At 41.7% G+C, this 17,888-nt stretch overlaps 1 protein-coding gene across 1 annotated transcript; it reads right to left on the reverse strand.

Moving 5' to 3' along the window:
• On the reverse strand, positions 1 to 11,910 carry LOC139657673 (endoplasmin-like). Its single transcript, XM_071535580.1, has 18 exons — positions 11,784 to 11,910; positions 10,794 to 10,896; positions 9,527 to 9,668; positions 9,258 to 9,374; positions 8,391 to 8,722; positions 7,598 to 7,709; positions 7,280 to 7,411; positions 7,053 to 7,160; positions 5,683 to 5,820; positions 5,503 to 5,580; positions 4,749 to 4,814; positions 4,391 to 4,660; positions 2,926 to 3,171; positions 2,010 to 2,146; positions 1,828 to 1,906; positions 1,290 to 1,445; positions 306 to 389; positions 1 to 200 (listed from the first exon to the last, which is right to left on the reverse strand). The coding sequence occupies exons 1-18, from the start codon at positions 11,830 to 11,832 to the stop codon at positions 174 to 176; spliced, it is 2,376 nt and encodes a 791-aa protein (XP_071391681.1). The 5' UTR covers positions 11,833 to 11,910; the 3' UTR covers positions 1 to 173.
• Positions 11,911 to 17,888: the final 5,978 nt, after the last annotated feature.

Genomic DNA, 17,888 nt, shown 5'->3' on the forward strand with positions numbered 1-17,888 from the left:
AACCAGCCAGTTAAATATTAACATATTTACAGTCATGTGGAATGTAAAAAAAATGAATGAACATGAACTTGAGCAGGCCAATATAAAACCCCAAGCGTTTGCCCGCCCACCATGCAGCCTGAACTCCCCAGTTGCTCCCATCATGCACCTCTTCCCCCCCCTCTCCATTGGACTCACAGCTCTTCTTTCACTCTGGCACCCTGGAAATAGAAGGAAACATTAATTTGTTTTCAGTATTATGTATTGATTGTGTGTGTTACTTCTCTTTCACCCAAATGCTCTTGTCAAACTGCTTCCCTACTCACCGAATCCTCCTTCTCTTCCTCCTTGTCTGTTTTGACTTCCTCCTCATCCTTCTCCACCTGCTCCTCCTCGGCCTCTTCTTCAATCTGGGGAAGATTAAGGATATTGCTGTCATTTAAGGAAAAAGAAGAATAACACAATAACACAAGTAACAAGACAATTTTTTGCGCCATACTTCGATATTTGGGTTTGAATCCCCGACCCAGGTGAAAAAATCTGGTTGAGGAAAGTGAAAGGAGAAAAACTCCCTTTCCTCAACAACTTCTGTCAAGGTATTTTTGTTCCCAGGTGAGAATGTGTGTAACTGTATGAATGTGAAGAGACTAAATGCTAAGTCAGTTTACCCCCCAAATATTAAAGGAGTTGTTCTCCCCAAAATGGTTTGGGCTTTAAGAGAGCCGTGTTATGACAGCTCCAAAAGAAAGCCTAAAATGTCCATCAAATTTCTCCAAACAGCTTGTGCAGCATAAACCAAGTGTTTTGTAGCCAAACAGACTGCAGTTCTCTGGTGGAGGACTCTGCTTGCCGCTATATGTCAGTATCAGTGAGGAAATAAAGCAGATACTGAGGTAAATATTGGACTTTTGGACAGTGCAATCGTTTGGCTACAAAACACTTGGATTATGCTGCATGAGCTGTTTGAGAAATTTGGAGACATTTTATGCTTTTTCTGGAGCTGTAAAAAGCTCTACAAACTTCAGTGGGGTTTCTACTGACATGGGAGCGAGTAGATAATGACAGAATTTTCATTTTGGGGTGAACTACTCCTTTAACGGCATGCAGATATGCTATATTGTAAGGTTTTTATTTTTTTTGGGCTTTATTGGATAGTTCAAAGCTTAGAGAGAACGTTTGCGACAGAGAGGGGGATGACATGTGACAAAGGTCCTGAGTCGGATTCGAACCCAGGACATCGGGTTTATATGGTGCATGCCTTACACCACTGAGCCACTCAAGGTTTTTCATAGTATAAAGACATACTGTACCTGTTCACTGAGGTCGATGTCCATGCTGAGTCGCAGCATGCGCTCTATCCTGTCTGCGTAGGTCTTGGTGTCGGCCAGCTGGTAACCTGAGCGCAGGGTGGCCGTCTCATACAGCACCATCGCCAAGTCTGACAACGTCTGGTCATCTGCATCACTCTGGAAGTACAGAGGGAACACTTGGATTTATTAGTGCTGCTTCATCAAATGTAAATGAAGTCAAAATTTGATTTACATAGCATATTTCATACAAAAATGTAACCCAAAGTGCTTTACAAAGAGCCAATAACAAACGTGATAACCATAAAGGGACACAAGAACAGAGAAGAAACATTTAAAAAGTGCAAAAAAAAAAGCAGCAGTAAAAAGGTTCTAAGTTTTTTCTTAAAACTTTATAGCAAATTAGTATTTCGAGATTAGCTAAAAGCTAAACACTACATTCCTAACCATTGTGGTTTTCGTTGTAGGGACAGTTAAAGGCCATGTAGTGGAAAATAGTGAAACAAAAAACTTGAATCTAACTACTGACAGAAGCACTCACATTTACTCTCTTGAGCATTTCCTTTATGAGAGGGTGTTTGGCGTTGATCTCCAGTGTTTTCTTCTGCCTTTCAGAGTAGCTGTAGGGGAAAGACGAACCAAAAAAATTGAAATATAACGTATATTATATCAGGTAAGACTTGGTGGAGTTCAGCGTGATATACAGTCAAAGCGCGTGCTCACTTTGTGTTGAACTCTCTTCCTGTCTGGTAGGCCTGTGCGTACATGATCCTCTCCATGTTTCCAGACCAGGCGTGCTGGCTGGCCACCAGGGCGCAGGGGGACGTGGTCAGCCTCTGGGACACAGCTGCGTCCTGGATCTAGGGAGAGGACGCACAACACATTCAGCTTTCTTTATCAAAGTAGGATACACAAAGTGGCCATAATGTACAGTATCTGCAGGTGGTTGATAGGGCTGTTGATCGATACCAGTGATTACCAACGATCAGTTCACCAGCTGCTGAGATTTCTGTCCCTACTCATTGACGAAAACCTTCGAACGATGGCCGAGGTTGTTGAATTTTTAATTTGTTACTGTGTATGTTTGTGCGCTATGGACCAGATGAATTTCCTAAATGGATAAATACAGTTAAACTTATGGAGGATGGTGCTACGAGCGAGTGAGCGGCACATTTCAGCTACAAAGGTTAAAAAGCCTTGTTTTCAATCCATAAAACCAAATGACAAAACAGTATTATGATTACAGTGTTTTGCGTTGTGATAAATTGCCTCTTCACTAGATGTTTCTGTTGGATCTCTGCTCTAATAAGCTAGCTTACTCATCTCTTGTGAAAATGTGACTTTATTGTTTATGTCATTTACAGGCCACCGAAACTCAAGAGCATGAGAGGGATGGAAGATAAGATAAGAGAAGATAAAATTACACTGTATTGATCCTCTGAGGGAAATTGTGGAATGTCGATGTTGTTGCATTTTGTACTGTTCGCTATTAGAGGTCTATAGAAGGCAGATTACTACTTACTGCCCCTTTAATTCGGGTGATCGACAGGTAGAAATGGTAAAAACATGAAACATACAAGCTGATGACCTCAGAAAGAAGATGTGCCGTGAACCATCGGAATATAGAAAAAGGACCAACCTTGTCTTTCAGGGCCTTGTCCTTCATCCAGGCGGTGAGCGGTTCGAACTCCTTCTCCAGTTCCTTCCTGTTCTCCTTGGCCCGCTCGCTCTCGTCGAACCGCACGTCCTCCTTGGCGACGTCCTGGAAGTGCTTGCCGTCGAACTCGGGCATGGCCTGGATGCAGTACTCGTCCACCGCCTCCGTCAGGTAGATCACCTCGTAGCCTTTCTTCAGCAGCCGCTCCACAAATGGAGAAGACTCGACCTGAATATATACACAGAGAGGACGGAGCATTAAGACTCTAAGGTGATCTTTGGCAGATTCAGAGACAGCTAACTTCTGTTTTAATATGGAAGCTTGCCACGGAAAGACTAGCTGCTATTGCTAACTATGCTATACACATGGTTGCCACACATTATAATAACCAAAACTGACTGATCTACATCCACGAAAAAGAGATGTGCCAGGCCATTCTCTCTCTCTACACAGACTGCTTGGCCTTGTCATCACTAGAGCAGCAATGATTAATTGATTAATCGATTAGTTGTCAACTATTAAATTAATCGCCAACTATTTTGATAATCGATTAATCGGTTTGAGTAATTTTTTAAGAAAAATACGTCAAAATTCTCTGATTCCAGCTTCTTAAATGTGAATATTTTCTGGTTTCTTTACTCCTCTATGACAGTAAACTGAATATCTTTGGGTTGTGGACAAAACAAGACATTTGAGGACGTCATCTTGGGCTTTGGGAAAACACTAATCAACATTTTTAACCATTTTCTGACATTTTATAGACCAAACAACTAATCAATAATCAAATAATCGACAGATTAATCGACAATGAAAATAATCATTAGTTGCAGCCCTAGTCATCACATCTTGGAATTTAAGCTTATTCTGTCGTTGCACTGTTGTACTCTGGATATCTGGAGATCTGGATAAGAGTGTCAGCTAAATGCTGAAGTAATAATCCACAATCAAAAGATCATAGGATATACATGGCACTAGCTCAAATGTCTTAATACTGGCCACTTCTCAATTTGTTCCAAAGTAATGTTCTCACTAACTTTTTGAACATGATCATCAACACAAATTATTTCGATAAATTCTGATGTTGCTACTCTGTTGCTGATTGATATAACACAATAGTGATTAAGCCTGTAATTAGTTCATGAAAGCTTTTCCGGTGTCTGTTCTAAACAGCCAGTGTCTGGTAGCTTTATGTTTCCAGTTTGTTTGGAGGGTTAGGGTTAGCGCCACCTACAGAAACTCAAACCGCATCAACAGAAAATCCAAGGAAAAAGACGTCACAGTCCCGCCCACACTGTTTGATTGACAAGTGATCTCAGGGAAGAGCAGTGCAGAAACACCACAGCAATGAGCGCGTAGAGCCAAAGATGTCACCAGAATCAAAATAAGCAAGAATATCGCAGACTTTTACATACAAAACAGACCCTGATCCTTAAAGCTTGAGTCTTACCTCCCTCCTGCTGGTTCCCCCCATGAAGTAGATCTTGTCCTGCTTGTCCTTCATGCGCTCCACATACTGCTCCAGGCTGGACAGGCCCGTCTCGCTGTGGGAGGTGGGGAAGCGCAGCAGCTTGGCCAGGCGGGTCCTGTTGCCCGGGTCCTCGATCACGCCCAGCTTGACGTTGGTGCCGAACTCCTTCCAGAACTTGCCGGTGTACTGCTCCTCCGAGATCTTCTTGATCATGTCCAGGGTCTTACGCACCAGCTTCTTGCGGATGATCTGGCAGACGGGGACGGGAAATGTTAGATGTGCTGGGACTGACTGGAGGAGTATGGAGGTGTAAAGGAGCTCAAACGGAGAGACTCACCTTCAGCAGCTTGTGTTGCTGGAGAGTTTCTCTGGACACGTTCAAAGGAAGATCATCAGAGTCAACCTGTGAGGAAAAAAAACAAAATTAATATTCAATCAGTCTTAATCCTCCAGTTTTTTATGATTAAAGTGGTAGAGGAGGAGCTTTTAGGTGCTATAAGAACCGGTGGCTCTGTGCGTTTGTTTGTTCATTCTAGTGCTGAAACGATTAGTCGATTAATCTATTAGTCAATCAACAGAAAATCGATTATAATTTTATAATTATTATAATCGTTTTAGTCATTAATCAAGTAAAAATATCAAACATTTGCTGGTTACAGCTTCACAAATGCTAAGATTTGCTGCTTTTCTCTGTTTCATGTCATTATAAAATTAATATTTGTAGTTTTTTTGGCTGCTGGTCAAACTAAGTAAGCAATTTTAAGAATCACTTTGGGCTCTGGTAACTTGTGATGGGGCATTTGTCATTGTTTTTTACATTTTATAGACTAAATGATTAATCGATTAATTGAAAAAATAATCAAATGAAAATAATCGCTAGTTGCAGCCCTAGTTCATTCCTTAATTTGTTCATGTGCAACGCTTTTTGCCATGCAACACTGTTATTGCTACCACAGAACTTTGGCGTTAACAGGTGGAGTTTCTAAAGTCAACGTAGTTTCACTCACTCCAATCATGCATACCCCCCCACCCCTCCACCTGAGCACTTAGAAAGCACTGGTGCACTTGTTTATATGATGAAAATTACTCACCACACCCTTCACAAAGTGGAGGTACGTTGGCATTATGTCCTGGAAGTCATCAGTGATGAAAACTCTACGGACAAATAGCTAAAAGAAAGACATTTTAAAGAATTTAAACCCAAAGAACTTCACCGCTGAGTAAAAGTAAGAGTAAAAACCAATATGTTAATAATACAGCATCTGTGGTACCTTGATGTACTCGTTCATCTTGGAGCCGTACTCGTTAAAGAGATTACTCGGGGCTTCAGCCGGAATGAAGAGGATGGACTTGAAGGTGACTTCTCCCTCTGCGGTGAAGTGGATGTGGGACAGAGGGTTTTCAGTGTCCTGGGAAAGGAAAACAAATCACAAGAGAGACTTAAAACAGGCTTCACAGTCTTCACAGAGAAATTTAATCTTTGTGCTTCCTTTTTTTTCTACCTCTTCTGTGATGGATTTCTCCCTGTGTGATTGTTGAACATCTCTTGGTGCAAAATGGCGGCTCTAGAAAGAAAGACGCCCTCGCTCTTTGATTCTGAGGGACTGACACCAAAACCTGTTTACCGCTGATGTTTTAGATCGCTGAAACTGCTATTAAACTCCATTGTAGCTGCAATGGAAATACTTTGAAATGACATTGTTTGCCTTTGGCCACTTATCCGTGGGAATAACAGAAATCCACCACAACAAAATGTGTCCAGAAAATCACCAATACCTGTTTTTTAATCAGTGTCAAACGGTTTTAGGGTCATTTATCAGGGTTCCTACACATTTTCAATTAAAAAATCCCATACTTTTTCCAGACCTTGATTTGTTTTGAAGATTTTGTCTGGTGTTCAGTATGATTTACGCAGATAGACATCTTGCCCCTGCTAACTAGGTCATATCACTGTATAGATGAAGATTGTTCTTCACAGCGACAAATATCAGAATATGTGAGATGATTGGCAGGGTTCCTACACGGTTTCCATCTTAAAATTCCATATTTTTCCCCAGACCCTATGTTCTTAACTGGATTAGATTTTGGTCTGTATTTGATATAATGCATGCTGACAGCGGCTGGGTAATAAGAGCGTCCCTCTATCTGAACATTATTCTTCACATCAACAAAAACTGTGGACTCAAAGTGGCTCTACAACAACATAAAAGCTAGAATTATGTGTGTATTGGACCTGAACCACAACATTTTCCATACTTTTCCAGACATTTTTTCAAATTCCCAAACTATTCAAGACCTGGAAATGATCAAATTCATTTTTAATACTTTTCCAGACTTTCCAGACCTGTGTAGGAACCCTGATGTATTTTCTTTAAGGGACATTCTCCCTAATCACTATGCCATCCTGCTGCCATACCACCTTATTTAGTTACAAATTATAGACTTTACATTATAGACTACAGTCATGCATATTGTCCCAACATTAGGAGGCATGTTACACCTTGTCCAAACTGAGTTCATGTGTGTTTCTGCGTATCACTCAGACTCTTTTTGGAGCCCTTGTTGTGAATATAGACTTTTTCCAGGGCTTGTTCAGTGATTTGGAGTGATCCGTCTTGTTGTGTGTATTAATGAGACTCACCCTGGAGAAGGTCTTGTAGAAGGCCTTGTATTCATCCTCCTCCACCTCCTTGGCTGGTCTCTGCCAGATGGGTTTGATGCTGTTCATCAACTCCCAGTCCCACACAGTCTTCTGCAAAGAAACAACACCAGAAGAACACAGTTACCTTTGCTGCAGCAGCTTGGCATCAGTTTAGCGTGTTATTGCTGACACTGGTAGTTAAACAGGAATAGAAAATGGCCGCCTGCCTTCTGGAACTTGAACTTGACGGAGTTGTGTTTATTTTCCTCCTCTTCCTCCACCTTAGCCTCGTCCTCCGTGGGGTCTTCTTCCTTCTTTTGCGACTCAGCTTCAGCTTCCTCCATAGTGGATTCTTCTGTCTGAACAAGGCAGTGAGGAACATGTTTATTCAGGATGTATACAAACATTTTAACACCAGCTTTTGTACGACTACCGATCATGATATTGGCTTATCAACACGCTGCCTCCAAATACAGCAGTGACGCACCTGAGGAGCAAAAGCGTCTTTGTTTGAACGGTACAGAAGACGTGTGGACGTGTCTCACCTTGCTGCTCCACAGGTAGATGGGGAAGTTGATGAACTGGGAGTATTTTTTCACCAGGTTCTTGATGGTTTCCAGCTCTAAGAAGTCTGATGCCTCCTCCTTCATCACCAGACTGGAGAAAGAGACCAAAGTATTAGACACAGTCTCAGTGTTTGTTGTTAATTTTGTCTTTCCGGGCAAAATATGATTTTGAAAGCAAACTCCCAAACTGTCTCCCAAACAGTGTTGGGCAAAGTTACTATTAGGTATTTAACTGCATTATTTGCCTTAAAAAGTAACCTGTTACGTTACAAGGTAGTCTTTATTAGAAGTAACTCATTAGAGATGCCACAATAATATGGTTTGTGCTGCTAAGTGTGTTGTCATTGTTTTAAAATGCAATGCAAGACTATATAATTTCATTTATATCAAGCAGACTTATGTTTTCTGCATGACTTGTACTTTTTTCAACTTTTTAAAATTAAGTTTGCAGTAACAAAACTGCAAAGTAGTGAGTATGTTTCTGGGTATTGCTCAAATTTCAAATAAAGTTCAAAAGTTCAAATTTTTCAAACAGTTCCCTCTTGCTACCAAAGTGCAAAGTTGATTTGTGCAGTAACTGAGTCAAATTTTTATTCTTTTAGTTGGAAATTGAATTGGGCAATTTGGCAAGGTCTTGTGACAGGTTAACAAGCCCAGTAATGACAGAATTTGAAAAACCCAGTTACTATATTTAAAGCTTTGATACAATACAGGCAAACCTGAATTTATCTATCAACATGTACTGCTTAAAGTAGTTGCCATGGCGACTCACGTGATGGTGGTGCCCCTGCCCAGCGTGTTTCCGCGGGGATCCTCGATGACGGAGAACCGGTTGGAGTCAGACTCCCAGATGTGCTGGGTGCCGTTGTTGTGTTTGGACGTCACGACGACCCGGTCGGCCACCAGGAAGGCGGAGTAGAAGCCCACGCCGAACTGGCCAATCAGCTCCGAGGTGGACCGGCCCTCCGTCTGCATCTCCGTCATCTTGCTGAGGAACTCGCTGGTGCCGGACTTGGCGATGGTGCCCAGGTTCTTCACCAGGTCCTCCTTCGTCATGCCGACGCCGCTGTCCGAGACGTGGAGCATGTTGTTCTCCTTGTCGGCCTGGAGGTGAAAAGAGACGGCAACATTTGGTTTGTTTGTTTTGTTTTTTAATTGCATGTCCAATTAAGTCAACAGTAAAATCAACAACAAATGTGACCCAACATGGAAAAACAAGCACATTGTGGGAAAGAGTTCATTTGTTTTTCATTCATTATTGGTCTTTGCATTCATACTTTTTAAAATGGTATATTACATAACAGGGGTCAATAGATTATTTTGTTTGAATTGTTAATTAGCTGATGTTTCAGTTCCTCTCAAAGAATATTTTTCATAATATTTTCATCAGAACAGATCAGAGAGCAACACTGTGGCATACGATGACAATGGAACAGAGTTAAGTTGCCCCAGTTTCGAAGAACTGGTTTTATGTCTTGTCTGTCTAGTGAGTTTATCTAGTGATATTCACTGTGCAAATACAACAATATACATGTATGGATGTCAGATCTCAGCGTTGCTCAGTGTCAGGTTTCACTCCTGAACTCCCAGTGGACTGAAAACAAAACAATAAAAGCTCAAGTCGAGGTCAGACACTCACCTTGATCTTCACACTCAGCTCTTCATTACCAGCCATGGAGTTTTCATCGGTCAGGGAAAGCAAGCGGATCTTATCCAGGGCGTCTGAAGCGTTGGAGATCAGTTCCCTCAAGAAGATCTGGAAACATAGAAAAGATTCAACAAAACATTCTCTTCTTCTGTGAAATATATCAATAAATGTGTCAATAACCAAGGTGTTATGATGATAAATTAAAAAATCTGGAAATCTCCACCGAAGCCTTCAGAGAGCTTTGTTTTGCAGGTACGCACCTCTTTGTTCTTGTACAGGGAGTTGATGATCAGCTTCATCATTCTGTTCACCTCAGCTTGGAAGACATGCTTTTCTGATTTCTCCCGGATTTCCTTTATCTGTGCTGCGTTCAGGCCGTCCAGCTGGATCGCCTCCTCTTCCCTGGAAAAAGAATCAAGGGTAGCAACAAACGAGTCATTTTGAGAAAAGGGGACTAACCTTTTAAGTAGGGGAAGGTTCTGGGTGTTAAGCTAAATCTCACTCAGCCTTAGTATAAATAAGGATATTGATATGGTAACTCTACATGAGTTTGTACTTGGATAAGAAGTAGCCTGGAGGCAAACGGGTCGCCCTTTGGGGTTTACATAAGATATTTGAGATACATTTTCTACAGTTAGGCCTCACTGTGTGGCCAAGAGCTCCTGAAGCATTTAGAGACACGTGCCGTTCTCTTCATTTCTTTGTATGGAAGAGAGCATCGTGTCAAACTCCTTTGCAAATTCTGGCTATTTACTGTTGTCTTGCTTATCAGAAAACACAGTACATACCTTGTTACAACTGTAAATATAATAATTTCCCTCTAATGGAATAACAATTTGCAGCAAATAGTGTAATAATCCTGTTAATGTAATAAAAGTTACCTACCATAAATGTAATCACTTTTTTCCTGTCAATGTGATAATTGTGACATTATTTGTGTCTTTTTATATTAACAGGAAGGTTTTCACTGTTCAAAGACGTAACAACTGAACTGATAATGTAATAACAGTCAAAAGTCAATGCATCATCCAGTCACAGATTTGGTTAATAATTAAGATGCTATGTTTAAAAAAGGATAAATATGTATTTGCTTTGATGGTTATCTTATCAGCTCCATTATTACATTTTTTCAAATCTGACATTTACAACCTTCCTACTAACGTAATAAAAGCTGTTAATGGAGTAATTATCATATTGATGAACATGAAAAAAGTTATCACATTTGCAAATTATTATTATGTTAATAGGCAGTTATGTTTACAGTTGTAACATAAGTTGCAGAACATGACTCAGCATAATTTCTGCACTGTAGGAGTCCACTCCTACATACTGCTCTCCTCCACACACTGCATATTTGACAAGTAAGACTGCAGGAATAGCTGGCAAACAAGTTTAAAAAAATTGGCATTTTTATTGAAACAAGTGCTACATGGTGTATCACATGAATGTTGAATTTACCACCAGTGGACCCTAACAGTTATCCAAGGTATCTCCAAAGAGAGACACGTCTGGAAAAGACACACTAACCTCTGGACGACTTCATCATCAGTGCGCGACCCCTCCCTGCTTTTGCCCAGGTCTTCCTCCACTTTCCCATCGATTTCCACCTCGTCCTCCGCTCTGACTGATGCTGAGGATGATCAGACAACACGGATCAGAACAAGACCTACAAACTAATCATTATGTTGGATCAGTAGCACTCTTTCCTTTTCAAATTTAACATCTATCTGTCTGCATGGTTTAATTACAGGCTCTACCTGGCCTTGTTTGTAATAGTTACTGATGTGTAATCCGATAAAGAGAACAGTCCGAACAACTATGCATTTTCATTATTAGGCGTAGGTAGTGGAAATGTAACTTCATATAATACAGTAATATCAACAGGTTAATTCCAAACAACAGTGACACAGGTTCTCTGACAAAATGCAGAGAAACTAGAGCAGAAAACAGCTGCTACTTTTTAAAGTGTGGATAACCTAAGTATGGGTTGACAAAATTAACACATTTAAAGACTGCATCCTCTAGATTTTTCTAAATATTTAGTGATGAACTTCAAGTAGGCTAATGACTTTTTTCCAAAGTGGATATTGAGCTTTTTGAAATATAAGTCCTTGCATGTCTACCAGCATTATCATTACTGAAAAATGTACAGCGAAACTTAATTTAAGCCAACAAAACCATGCATGAGAGACGAAACTCAGTCACATATTGCATTGGTACTCTAAACTGAGATCTACTCTAAACTGAGAACGGAGATCTGACTCAGTTACAAAGGAGGGATGTCACCAAAGTGCTGTAAGTAACCCACAGCATCAATATAGGCTACATGACAGACATGTTCAGTAGGCTTATATAACATTACCATTTGAATCTAAGTAATTGCAGCCTCTCTACATTTAAAAAAGCAATTACATTGAACACTACACTACTTGGTGATGTACTATGCCATATCCTCATCATCATGTGTGCTCAATATCAATTACATGCAATACTATATTTATTCAATGCAATACTTACTGAACGTTAGAAGAGCGCATATCAACCCCCCAATCCACAATCGCTTCATTCTTGCTGGCTGCTGAATAATATGAGCTCTGTGGTGATGTGCAGTGCGGCATTGATGTCTATGGGGATCCACAGGTGTGTGATGCAGTCCGGCAGGTAGAGCGAGTGACAGTTCGTTTTTAATCACATCCCGTTCGCGGGGGCGGGGCATCGGCCCGCTGGACCTATCGCTGCTCCCCACGGCTCCACTCTGAACCAATGGTGGAATGTTTACTCCCAACGGTTTTCCAATTGTAGACTTACATGTCCAGTTTAACATGTTCGGTTCGTGGCTACACACAATTGGCTGATAAACATGTAAAACACGAGTGAAGATTAAACAATGTGAAGTCCGATACCTGCGGCTGGTTTGTATCATCAAGGACACACACTAAATAACGGTCTTTAGAAAACGGATAGTCCCGCCCCTCGCTTCTGATTGGCCGAGGCACGTTTGGCAGCTGTTGGAAGAAAAAACCCGGTAAACACAATGACCAACAGCACAAAGGTTAGCAAACAAAACACACATTCTCTAAGGTGATATACAGTCTTTTGATACAAGTTTTTTTGATGACTTCCCTACCAAAAGGCAGGTAAAATGAATTCATACATATTTGAGAAGCTAAGCAAATTTCATAAATATTTATGGATATTTAGTTTTAAAGAAAATCAGTTAGGCTAAGCTATGACTTAGCCATAAAGAAGAAGCTTTACCCCTTAGCTACTTTGCCTCTTGGGTGACTGTCATGTAGAACAGTGGTTCTCAACCTTTTTGAGCCGCGACCCCCCAAAAAATGTAGGTTGGTGTTCGCGACCCCCTCCCTCTCGCCTCACCCTTGAAACACACTGCAGTGGCCCGCTTCACTTCGGGCGCCCTGCCCTGTTGGCACTGCTGTTTACACAGGCACTCATGGCACGGAGCTCGGCGCGTATTTAGCCTGTTTTCTCTGCGCACGGGACGCAGACTTCATGGCAGTGGAAGATAGAGCAACCCCCTGCTGCAAACACAAACTTCTCTGCTCCCTGTTTGTCCCAGGGGTTACTATCACACATGACAGCTACCAAACACACACATGACAGCTACCAAACTTACACAAACTAAATCTAAATCAATATGGCTTTAATTACAGTTTTACTTTTTATTCAAGATCCGACAGCACAACTCATTGTGAAGGAGGCGACACGACTGCTTTACAAGCTGAATAAAGGCAATAGGCAAAAACTAGGGCCAATACATTCTCAAACGGCTTTAAGCACAGTGCAAATACCTTTCCGTCCATTCAGGCTTATATTCCCAGTTCATTCCCAGTTCTTATAACAGTTAGGCCTGTTGTAGGCTTGTAGCCTATTATCATTCATCTCGTTTTGTATTTTTTCCCCTTTTGTAATAGCGATTCTCAATCTGTTGATTCGGTTTTTTTTAAGTTAGACCTGTAAAGGCATATAGGCTTGTATTATCAGTTTTTTCCCTTTGTAACAGCGATAGCATTCACTTACTCGTTTTAGTGGGATGGCTGGGCCTGTTTCTTTGAACAAAGCAGCTGTATTCTTGGTTTGATGCTGGAGACTACGACACGAAGATCATCTTCAACTCTGACGAGCCGTGATCTGTATTTGTTCTTGATAAATGTCAGTGAGGAAAATGTCTTCTCACATAGATAAGTAGATCCAAAAGGAATAAGTATATCCATGGCAGCCTTCGATAGTCCTGGGTATTCTGCAGCCACTGACAGCCAGAATTCCTCCAGTGTGCATGATGCAAAACCGGTCTGTAATGTGCGGTCAGAGGAGAGGTCCAAGAGCGCATCCTCAAGTTCCGATGACAGGTGTTGGACATTGGAGGTGGTGAAAGGCTGGCGTATCCAGTCGTTTCTCTCTGGGGTGTTGTCTTTTGGGAAGTACCTATTGAAATGGTCAAGCAGGCTTCTGAGGTGAGTAGCAATAACTCCTTTCATCGTTTGGATGCTTAGGTCAGAATTGTCCATGAAGTCCTCGAGCTCAGGGAACATTTCAACACTGCCCTCCTCGACTCGCGCGGCCCACCGCTCCAGCTTCCTAGTAAACGCTGTAACCTTGTCAGAAAGCGTGAGGACATTGGTGTTTGGGCCTTGGAGGGACACGTTTAGACAGTTCAGTTTATCAAATATGCCTGCCAGATATGCAAGGCTAGAAACCCACTTGGGGTCAGTCAGGTGGTCAGCGAGGGGGGACCCGCAATCTGATAGGAGGATACGGACCTCTTCACGCAGTTCAAATAATCTGGTTAATACTTTCCCCCGTGAGAGCCATCTGACCTCTGTGTGAAACAGGAGAGATTCGTGTTCCAATCCCATTTCATGACAGAGTGTGGCGAACAGTCTGGTATTCACCGGGCGAGATTTGATGAAGTTCACAACTTTAATGGCTGTTTGGAGAACGTCGCGGAGTTATGGCTCGAGGTTCTTGCTAGCGAGGGCCTCTCTGTGAATAATGCAATGAGTGAATTTGACATGCGGCGCCACTTCCAAAACTTTAGCCTTTAGTCCCTTTCTTGTCCCCTGCATGGCGCCAGTTCCATCTGTACACACAGAGATACAATTTTTCCAATTTAGCCCCTCCTCGCGCATTTTACTGTCCAGTTTGTTAAAAATGTCACGACCAGTACAAGTTCCCTCGAGTGTCGAGCAAAACAACATATCCTCGTACATTTTCCCCTCGTAGCTGTATCTTGCAAAAACAAGCAACTGCGCATCACTGGATACATCCGTTGATTCGTCAATTTGCAGGGAAAATCTTCCACTTTTCTTCACTCGGTCAATGAGCTGGACTTTTATGTCGTTTGCCATGTCACCAATGCGCCTCGCCATTGTGTCATTAGACACTGGAATAGTCTCAAGCGTGCTAGCTATTTTGTCACCATGCATAGCTTTGGCCATTGCAATCGCTGCTGGGCGGATCAGGCTCTCGGCAATAGTATGGGGCTTTTTCGACTGAGCAACTAGGTATGCCACTTCATATGAAGCCAACAGGGCTCTGGCAGGGATTGTAGCGTGCTCACGTACAGCCGTCTTCTGGCTCCGCAGTTCTCCCTCCTTGCGATGAAAAAAATCTAATGGTTTGTCAATGTGGGATGGGTGTTTGGTTTGCAAATGTCTCTTCAATTTCACCGTTTTCAAGCTTTCGTGGGCAAGCACTTCAGAACACAGTACACATTGTGGATATTCCACTTCATTTTTGGCTAGGCACGTGAATCCGTACTGCAGAAACTCAGACTGATATTTCCGACGCTTGGTGGAGGCCAGGGAATCTGTCGGAACCGCTGGAACCTTACGCTTTTCAATTGACGGTGTACTTTCAGGCCCACGTTCACACATCTCTTCTTGGTCCGCATCTTGAGCTGGCAGACTTTTTTTGAGAAGCCACCGCTCCATATTCAGCCACTTATTTGCAGTAATAGGTAGCTAGCTTGGCCAAGCACCTGTAACTGTGCCACCCAAGCTGGAGGAGACGACTTCTTGGCGCCCTCCAGTGTGCGCGCGCACGCATTGACACACTCATTTCACTCAAATCTGTTTTTATAATGACTATTTATTATATATATTATCTATACATTATATATTTTATCATTGTATGGGAGAGTTAATGGAAAAAATCACTCAAAAAATATTTATCAAATTTTTCTTTTCTTTCTTTTGTTTTGACAACCATCCCGCGACCCCCCAAAATAATCTCGCGACCCCCCCCCCCAGGTTGAGAACCGCTGATGTAGAACATCCATAGTAACTTAACAGTAACGTTAGTGACATTTAACAGTAGCTATTGATATTTCTTTGAAGAGTATTTAAAAAAATAGAGATGAAAGGAAATAAGAAAATAATTGACTAGCTAGCGTTACTTCACTATCTGTGGCACATTATGAAGATACAGGAAGAGTTAAACTGACATGAACTGAAGGTAAATCTTACTAAATCACATTGTGATGTGTCACTTAGCACACACGTCATTTACCTGCTACTCAAGAACTATGTTAGGCTATTTGGTGAAATAATGTCCCAAACAAGCCCCTGCCACTGTGGGGTTTTTGTGGGCAGTGTGAGCTGGGGCAAACCTAATCCCACAAGGGCCCACTGTGGTTTTGCCCATGCGGGGCCCACAGTCTTTTCCCCTCCTATAGGCCGCGTATGGGTTTTTTGTAGGCTGCCCACACTTGGGCCAGCCCACATAAAGCCCATACTGGCTTTCTATAATGGTTAAACTGGCTATGCACATAATCTGCATATTGGCATGACTCAGTGATATTTGAATATCTGGATGTAAAGATTTGAAGATGAACACCAATGGCAGATGCCTCTCCTTTTTGTATGATTGCCTTAACAATAGGACTTTGTTTTTTACCAGCAAGTGAAATATCAAAACATTATTTATTTTATTGTTTTCTTTAACTTATTTATTTTTATTAGGTACTAGATATTTTTTACTAAGCCTCAACAACTGTCGCATGACTCCAGGGGGGACACCATGTGCTGTGAGTATCGCAATTTTTGCTTTACTGTCCCCCCAAAAAATAACATAATTAAATGGTAAATGGACTGCATTTATATAGCGCTTTTATCCAAAGCGCTTTACAATGCCTGCATTCACCCATTCACACACACATTCATACACCGATGGCGGCAAGCTACCACGCAGGGTGCTGGCGCAACCATCGGGAGCAATTTGGGGTTCAGTATCTTGCCCAAGGAAACTTCGACATGCAGACTGGAGGAGCCGGGGATCAAACCACCAACCGTCTGATTAGTGGACGATCCGCTCTACCTCCTGAGCCACAGCTGCCCCATAATTACAGGCCAAATGATTTAGTCTGCATCTAATATCCTGCAGCTAACCAAACAAACTAGTTTTTAATAGCTGAAATGTGACTATTTTGTTTGCTAGTTGGCTAACCAAATAAAGTATTAACCTGACGACTGAATTTGGTGCAACTTGCCAACTTCAGCTAAGTAAACAATAGGTAACGTTAGTTGATGTTTGAGTGAGCATTTGGGTGCGTTTTTGATGTCACTCTACCTTATGTGAACATTAGTTGTTTCAGCCTGAGGCTACTTAGCTAACGTTTGCTTAAAGAATCAGATGTTAGAAAGCACGAAGGGAATGGGTTATAACGTTAGTTGGCCAGCTGTTGGATTTCTACTAAAATGTCACTTAACAAGCTAATCGTTAGCTAGCGCGCTAACGTTAGCAATCGCTGCTAGCTAGTTAGCTGATAAGTTACCTAAACATTTCGATTTGGGCTTCAATTAACGCCACCAGTCATACCCAAAATTGTTCGTGAGCATTCACGGGAATGTATTGCAGCTGAAAGACTTGATTTATAATTGTATTAAGCATTTATCATGTTGAAAGAAAAAGATGCCAAGGTCAAAGCATTAAGCTATGTAGCTAGCTAGAGAAATAAGATAACACCCACTGCCTGGGCGAACTGACAAGCTTTCAAATCAATTTTGGTATTAATTCACACATTTACAAACAGTGCTGTAGCTGGCTAGCTAAATATAGCAAGATGTTGCCACAATGCTTCTGTTAATTTGTTGGTCTAGGTATGCACTTAGTTTATCTGAAGATATTTTCTTTCTGTGATGTAAATGCATGACCCATTCTCTACATACAATTCTGATTGAGACTGTCAGTAAATATTCTCATGCGTATTTTTGTTTCGGGCAGCCATGAGAAGACCATAGAAGTAGCAACAGCTCTCAGACTGACAGGTTTTAAGGAGAAGCCACTAACAAACTGGATTGGCACAGATGAGGTAAGTGTCCTCTACATAAATTCATGTTACAGTTTCTGTGTATATAATTATCTGTTCATGTCCATCTTTTTCACTTTGCATATCTTGTATAGTTCCATAGACATCTATCAAGTATGCACCTACTTCTCATCACCCTCAAGACCTCAGAGAACAACGCTGTCACCTCCAACATGTCCTGGCTTATGGCTTCAGAGTGCTTTTGGAGCATCTTCAGTCTGCAGAAACTCCTCGCTACAGTGGACCTTAACTCCAGAAAGGTGATGCAGAGCTATGCAATCAGCTTCAAATGC

Source organism: Centroberyx affinis, unplaced genomic scaffold, assembly GCF_046629955.1.
Source record: "Centroberyx affinis isolate AG114_WGS23_722 - 3 ecotype Tasmania unplaced genomic scaffold, CSIRO-AGI_Caff_v1 ptg002739l_1, whole genome shotgun sequence".
Classification (NCBI taxonomy): Eukaryota; Metazoa; Chordata; class Actinopteri; order Beryciformes; family Berycidae; genus Centroberyx; species Centroberyx affinis.

What these genes read in the sequence shown, in the direction of transcription:
- LOC139657673 (XM_071535580.1), bottom strand. Translation starts at nt 11,832, where the DNA reads ATGAAGCGATTGTGGATTGGGGGGTTGATATGCGCTCTTCTAACGTTC. An exon ending in AGCTGAGTGTGAAGATCAAG is followed by an intron (nt 8,723 to 9,257) that starts GTGAGTGTCTGA and finishes TTTCACCTCCAG; the next exon opens with GCCGACAAGGAGAACAACAT. An exon ending in TCAAGTTCAAGTTCCAGAAG is followed by an intron (nt 7,161 to 7,279) that starts GCAGGCGGCCAT and finishes TCTTTGCAGAAG; the next exon opens with ACTGTGTGGGACTGGGAGTT.